This window comes from Nematolebias whitei, chromosome 10, assembly GCF_014905685.2.
Source record: "Nematolebias whitei isolate Nwh7 chromosome 10, NemWhi1, whole genome shotgun sequence".
NCBI classification, from domain to species: domain Eukaryota; kingdom Metazoa; phylum Chordata; class Actinopteri; order Cyprinodontiformes; family Rivulidae; genus Nematolebias; species Nematolebias whitei.
This window is the reverse complement of record NC_056507.1, coordinates 40,454,011-40,461,791: the sequence shown is the minus strand read 5'-3', so window position 1 is coordinate 40,461,791 and position 7,781 is coordinate 40,454,011. Positions and strand designations below refer to the sequence as shown.

Sequence of the window (7,781 nt, the reverse complement as noted above, 5' to 3'; positions counted from 1 at the left end):
GCTGAAGTTGTTTAACATACAAACTGAAAATCAGTCAACACTGAAATTTAACCAGATGAAACTATGAAATAATAATGCACACTTTTCAAGTTACCAGGTCGTACAATCTTTACTCATATGTTTTTGAGGCTAACAAAGTTCATGCTCAATCATCCAGGTATTAAATCCAATAATTCTCAGTCAGGTCATCTGGACAGTTATTTATTTTTTGTTTTTTTTATATAGAACTACATCTGCTGTAAAAGAGTCCAGGCATGGTCTAAAGAGTTGGGCAGAAATACCACGAGGTTTCAACAACTTGTTTTCAAAATGTATTATTTATTACCATTTTATTTTCACATGTGGAAAAGCAATATTGAACACAACTATACCCAGTATACCCAGTATATCTAACTAGGTTGAGTCAGGTCCTCTGGATGGAATTTTCTTTATTGAAATGTTTCGTTTTTTTATCTTATTCAGACTGAAGAAGTTGGATAAAAGACAAAATGTTTCAACAAGAAGAATCCGTCCAGAGGACCTGACTCAACCTGGTTAGATTTATCTACCTGGACTATTGAGCAGCATCAGGATATGCCCAGTATAGACTCTAGTTTGTTTTATGCTCTAGCTGACAGACATCACTGATGTGGGCAGAGAAGAAAGAGGAGAGTGAAACAAAGTCTGTTATAGTGTGTCAGAACTGAGGAGGACTATTGAACAACAGAGAGATGGCAGGAGGAGAAAAGACAGAGGAGAAAGTCACATGCTGGAACAGAAAAGAGCGGAAACAGCCGTCATTCTCTCAAATACACATGGGTTCAATGCAACACAAAGATTTTTTTGTTGTTGTACTACTAGACAAAAGTTTACTCCCATGAGAAAAGCGGTGGTGACATCATCTCAACTGACTGGCTCTTTGTCTGGTGGAGACAAAGGCCTCGAGTCATCCCGGTGGAGTCAGGCCTTCAGGGTAGGAGGAGCTGTTGTGTGTGTGTGTGTTTGTTTTCTGTGCGTTGGGTCGTTTGCACGTGCATGTGTGTGTGTATATTTGTGGGAACTTGGCTTGCCCTTTAGCTAATATAGCTCTGAAAGGTGAACTGTACATGGAGACCATGCGGGGGGGGGGGGGGGGCACACGTTTGTTAATACAATTTGATGTTGTAGATGTTGTCATGAGGAAAGAATTACCGCTATGTTGAGTTTCCTGATGCTGGGACTGCAGTTGTCTGCTTCTGCAGCAGCCACACCCTCTGCAGTTAAGACATACATTTTCCATGTAGTAGCACAGCCGTTTGGTTTCTCTGCAGCGTAGCATCTCCAAAGTGTCTGAGGAGCACAGGTTTAATATGAAACAGTTCAATAAGCAATAACTGATACTGTAACTGCTGCAAGGCTTAAAACACTTTCAGTAATAAACTATAAGACAGGGCTAAGTAATACTGTATATATCAATGTTTCTTTACAGTTACCAGCCTTCAAAAACTAGTACAATGTATCCAACAGTACAAAATTATTTACAGTGTTTTTGTAGTGTTTTTAAATTTATGATAAACTGCAAAGCTGTGCCCCAATGCTGGGGTGGAGACACCCCAAAGTTATAAAACAAGAAAGGACTATTGAGACAAACTCCAAAAACTGAATTAAATTTAAAAAATACTTGCACATTTTTGCCACGTATGTCTTGATAAAATATAAAACACATATTAAAGATAAATAAATAAAGAAAAATATTTAGATTGTTTGTGCTGGCACTATATTCTTGACTTATTAGCAATGTTTGTACACTTCAATAAATGGACCCGGTAGCAACTGAGAATGTATTAACAGAGCAAAATGTAATAAGTGCTAATAATATAACAATTTGGGAAATTTGAAATGTAATTAGCCAATAACATAATAACACATAAATATGACTACAGTTCTTGGAAATAAAACACTGTTTTGCAGTTTTTATGCAGTTGGCTTTTGACAAACAGGACTAGTAAATGGCATTGCCTTCATATTCATGTGTACAATGCAGAACTTCTTAATTTTGGATGTAAAAATGAAATTGTCAGCTACATGTTGTACACTATTGTTCTATTTAACATGTAAATTCATGATTTAATGCAAAGAGGAATATTTTTCCTTCTTTCAGCTGCTCCCTTCTTCAGGGGTCACCACAGCGCAGTAACTCTCAAAACAACTTGGTGATTGTTTTTACACTGATGTCCTTCCTGACACAACCACAGACCACCGAGCTACCACAATGCTCTGTGTGGAGAAGAGAGCTGCTATCTAGGACACCCAGAGGAGCAAATGGTGGGGGTTAAGGGCCTTGCTCAAGGCCCAGAGTGGGGAAAATGAGGGTGGAGGCAGGTGTGGGTGCTTCACTTTTCCCACCCACATTTTTATGTTGTCGGAACAGGGAGTTGAACCGGCGATCTTCCGATCACAGGCCCACCTAAATGCTTTTAAAGGAATACGTTCGAAATCTGGAACTGTTTTAATTATTTGTCTTTTGTTAGGATATGTGTTTAGGTAGGTTTGTTTATCAGTCTTTGTGTTTTATTATTAGGATAACCCACCCACACAGACCAGTATTTGCAGTTTGACTCCCATCACCCTTTGGAGCACAAGTTAGGAGTCATCAGGACTCTGTACCACAGAGCAGACAGAGTCCCCACTAACTCAGGAGCCACGCAGAAGGAGAAATCCCACACAAGACAGGCTCTAGAGCAATGTGGATATCCTAACTAGGCCTTCCTGAAAGCAGAGAAGAAACCCAAACAGGACTCCAGTCAGCCATCAGGTGAAAAGGAGGAACCCAGACCCAGACCAGTGGTCATTCCATATGTTGCGGGAGTATCAGAGAAACTGAGACATTTATTTTCTAAACAAAACGTCCCAGTGGCTTTTAAACCCCAAAATACATTACAGCAAAGACTAGTTCATCCTAAAGATCCAGTCCCCTGGCACAAACAGAGTAATATTGTATATGCTGTTCGGTGTCAGGAGGGCTGTGATCAGTCTTACATTGGGGAAACTAAACAGCCACTGGCCAAAAGGATGGACCAGCACAGAAGATCAAAATCATCAGTCCAGGACTCTGCGGTCTACACTCATCTCCAGGCCAGCGGTCACTCTTTCAGGGATGAAGATGTTCACATCCTTGATAGAGAGGAACGAGGGTTTGAGAGAGGAGTAAAGGAGGCCATCTTTGTGAAAAGAAATCGTCCATCATTAAACAGGGGTGGAGGCCTCCGTGTTCAACTGTCCCCCTCTTACAATGCTGTTATTGCTAGTATCACTCAGCCTCCTGTGAATAGTAAACAGCCATCAGAGTGCTAATGATCCATTGTTAGGCTGATGGTCCTCCTTGATAATGTGAACAGCTGTTTTTGGCTGTCAGCAGCAAACTGGTTGATCCACTACAAGAAGGTGCTATTTATAAGACTGAGCTGAATACAGAACCTCAGACTGAAGAAGTCTTTCGGATGAAAGACGAAACGTTTCTACAATTTTTTTTGTTTTGTTTTGTTTTGTTGAATATCCAGAGGACCAGATTTAACTTTTTTAGATTTTTCTACCTGGATTATTGAGCATGCATCAGATTATTATTAGGATTGTTATATTGTTGTGTTTAGTTGAAGCAGATGGTCACTTGTCCTGAGCCTGGTTCTGCTGGAGGTCTTTTCCTCAAGATCCAGTCCCCCGGCTGTCCAGCTTTCCACTGTCTCCTTCATGCATGCTCACTATGAGAGTTATGTAATGGAGTTAGAATCAAAGCAGTCTGCTCCTTGTGGTAATATTGCCCCTAGTGGTGTGTCTCTGTCCTGTTTCCTCTCGTGTGATTTCCCTTTTCCCACACCTGTGAGCCTGACAGGTGTTTTGTGTTTAGTCATCATCAGTGTTTGTATATAAGTCTGTGTCTTTGTGTTATTTCTTGTCTGGGCATCGTCATGTATTCCTCTGGTAATCCTCCTGAGTCCCTGTTGTTTCCTGAGTGCCTCCTTGTGATTTTCTATGTGTCTCAGTAATGTAAGTTTTGCTGCCTCGACAGCCGTTTTGTTTTTGTGTTATTAAAAGTGCTTTCTTATTTAACCACCAAGTCTCCCGAGTCCTGCCTGCATCCTTGGGTTCTGCCTCTAAAAACCTACAATTATGACACTCCTCAGATAGTGTTAACTTATGTTTTAGTTCAGTACCCTGAGATGACTTCTGTTGTGACTTGGCGCTATATAAATAAACTGAATTGGCTTGATATTTGCATGTTTTTAGTTCTCCAGCGTTTTCTTCTGTGCCATCAGTCATTCATGTCCTCAATCAGTTTCCTGCTCCTCAGTCTTGCAGCAATATGAAGGATGTGAGATGGAGGAATAAGGGTGACACTTTCACCACTCCACTTCACTACATTTATTTTATTAACTCTCGTTAGAGTGGGGCACCAGCTGGTCAGTTTACTGACCAACAGCAACTTAATTAATACATTCACCCTTTAATAATCAGAATCAGTCAATGAAGTAGAATCCGTTAATTACAGGGAGTTCTATACCATAACAAATGAATATTCATCCGAATGAAGAGACCAAAGTTGTCTTTGAAGTTTTATTACAAAAATAATCAAATTAAAAATCAGCAACAATAATATGCAAATAATAATAATGAATCAGTCAAGGCTTAATTCTCTTATCTAAGGCTAAATTGACTCTTTGAGCAGGAATTATTTCAGTTTTATACGCGCATGAATTTAGACAAAGTTTGACTATTTTAATAGTTTACTTTGGATTTCGGTTGAAAGAAGTTATTTAATCTGATCAGATAAAGTCATTTATCGTCACTGCAAGCCAGGAAATGATTTACCAAGTTGCAGCAGCTTAAAATAACATAACCAGACCATGGCATCATGTCACCAGGTTTCTGCTCCTTACCAGGTCAGTGTGGAAGGCATCATTAATTTTTCTGGGGTTCTCTGGTGGATCAGACCAGAGAGACCATGAGGATGATTCGCCGGGAAATGCCCAAGGTATCTGACCATCACTGACAGCTTCAGAGGTCTGTGAGGGCAACAGCTGATGAGAAGGTGCACCGTCCATCGCAACCTTCAGCCGAGAACGTGAGTCTTGCAGTGAGAAATGGCTTAATCTTCTGCAGTTAGTTAAACCTCTAACAATTGTAATTTGAGCAACAAAGTTATCTGCTCAGGAGTTGAACGAGTGGACCTTGGCACTATGACCAGGATCGGGTCCAAAGACAAACTTATTATATATGAATGTTTTTGTTCAGTACCCTGAGATGACTTCTGTTGTGACTTGGCACTATATAAATAAACTGAATTGAACTGAATTGAATTGATATTTGCATGTTTTTAGTTCTCCAGCATTTTCCTCTGTGCCATCAGTCATTCATGTCCTCAATCAGTTTCCTCCTCCTCAGTCCTGCCCTTCATACGTACAACTGCGCCCTAGTTCATTCAGCTCAGGTGTCTCCACCTTTCCAATATACTTCAGTCAAACTGGCTTTAACAAAAATAATTAGGGTGTGAGAGTGCTGCATTGTACATATCTTTGATAAATTAATGTGAAGAAATTCTATTTACTATACGTTTTTTCATGACAACTGCATAAAAACTGCAAAACAATGTTTTATTTCAAGAACTGTAGTCATATTTACGTATGTTACTGGCTGCAGTTATTACATTTATATTTTAATACTATGCCATTAATGTAATAGCTGATAAGGTGGCACAGTTGGTAGAACAGCTGCCTCTCAGCGAGAAGGTCGTCGATTCAAATCCTGGCCAGCAGCCTTTCTGGGTGGAGTTTGCATGTTCTCTGCAGTGTGTGGGTTTTCTCCAGATACTCCAGTTTCCTCCCACTGATCAAAAACATGCATGTTAAGCTGATTGGTAACTCTACATTGTCCCTAGGTGAGAGAGAAAGTGAATGGTTGTTTGACTCATTTGTCTCTGTGTGTTCCTGTGATGGACTGGAGACATGCCCAGGGTGTCCCCCACCTCTCACACAGTGACTGCTGGATATGGACACCAGTGACCTCCATGACCCAAAAAGGAAGAAGTGAGTAGATAATGGATGGATAGAAGGATCAAAAAATGTATTACATTATTGACTTTAATATATTTAAATTGACCAGAATAATGACATTATTGGCACGCATTACATTATGGGCTGTTATTACATTATGGGTTGCTTCAAGGATACAAGGATTTTTATTGTCATTCACATCGCATGTGATACATGAGGTGGAACGAATCTATGTATACAGGGTCCCAGTTACATTCAACAACAATACAGATTGTAAAGAAAAATGGTAAGATCCAAGTCATAAACTAAGAATATACTACATTCACTAAACTAAGAATATAAGCACTAATGGAACAAAAACAATGCACCAAAACAGCAGCACGAACATGAGGCTGTAGGAGCATATTAGATTTAATGAACACAGCAACATGAAATAAATCAGCAGCATGAGACCAGAATCATGGATAGTCAGCAGTACATATCAACAACCAAGTGGCATTACAGTGATTTTCAGGTTTTTTTTCACAGTGATTTTCACAGTGTTTTTTTCCTGGTTAGAAATTCATGAGTCTAACAGCCTCAAGGTAGAAGCTCAGGGCCCAAAGTTTCTGCCAGTGCTGTTCTGTGGGTCAGAAACTGCAATGACCCACTAGTTTAGGAAACACGGGTAAATGTCACTGGCTGGATGGTAGCTGATCAGAAATTTCTCTGATGAATTTGTAACTAGCTGCTAATTCTAGAATCTTTAAACTAAAAAGTTTTGCTTTTATCATGTCTACCATGTAATCCAAGTATGGCAGGCAGAGGCAGAAATCATTTGTCTTATGCATGCAACTTTATTCATGTATGCATCAGTAATTGACAGTCTGCCTAATTTTTTCTACCTTGGAGTCTGTTATGGACTTGTCCAGAAGAATTATGTTTTCAGGAATGTCTCCCTGTGTATCTGTTCATACATACAACACATTCATCTTTACCAAAGCTGTGGAACATCTTCAAATTTTTCTATGCCTTTTGCTTTGAGTCAACAAGCTAAACAGACTTTTCAATGAAGTTAATATTTCATTTGCTAAATCATGAGAAGTTGATACATGTGATCTGTAAGATGATGATAAAGCGAGGCCATTTTAACTCTATAGACCTGCATTTAAAGCGAAAGTTGTTCTCCAAACAGCAAAGCGGTGATATGAACTCATTTTCAAGTATTTATTGAAAGAAAATATTTGTTTTGTTTTGTTTGTGTCAGTTTTTTTGTTTGTTTTTTGTTCTTTTTTGGCTTCATGTATTATACCTGGATGAGGGAGGCTGCAGCAGGAATTTGTCTATTAAAGTGTTTCTGTCTCTGCTTCTGCTGGACTTTCAAGGCAAAACCCGAGCCCAGGATGCCCTACACAGACACAATTAAAATTTACTTTTTTAATATTCAGCCTGAGAGAAAAAACGAGGACAGAAATTTTAGAATAGATACAGAACAATGCAAGCATATACTCAAAATGCATAAATATAGTCTAACTGTTTGTCAAATAAAACATTTCCCAGCCTAAAAGAAAGGCCATAGAAGTTTAAATAATGTTAACAAAACAAGGAAGTCCTATTGAATAAATATATTTTATTACAATTCAAATGATGTAGTACATTTGTACTTACAGCAGGTAGGGCGAAGAAAGAAATGGCAAAGACACTGAAGCAGGAGGCAATGGCTTTTCCAATCCACGTTTGAGGAATCTTGTCTCCATACCCGATTGTGGTGACCGTCACCTGAGGAACGATTATATA

At 39.2% G+C, this 7,781-nt stretch overlaps 1 protein-coding gene across 1 annotated transcript in view; it reads right to left on the bottom strand.

The window, feature by feature from the left end:
* Positions 1-676: 676 nt before the first annotated feature.
* Positions 677-7,781, bottom strand: part of kcnq1.2 (potassium voltage-gated channel, KQT-like subfamily, member 1.2) — a 153,301-nt gene continuing 146,196 nt past the window's right edge. The window contains exons 6-9 of the mRNA XM_037683742.1: positions 7,653-7,763; positions 7,297-7,392; positions 1,171-1,308; positions 677-748 (exon numbers count right to left, since the gene is read on the bottom strand). Coding sequence (XP_037539670.1) covers positions 677-748; positions 1,171-1,308; positions 7,297-7,392; positions 7,653-7,763 — 417 coding nt within the window. The remainder of the gene's footprint in view (positions 749-1,170; positions 1,309-7,296; positions 7,393-7,652; positions 7,764-7,781) is intronic.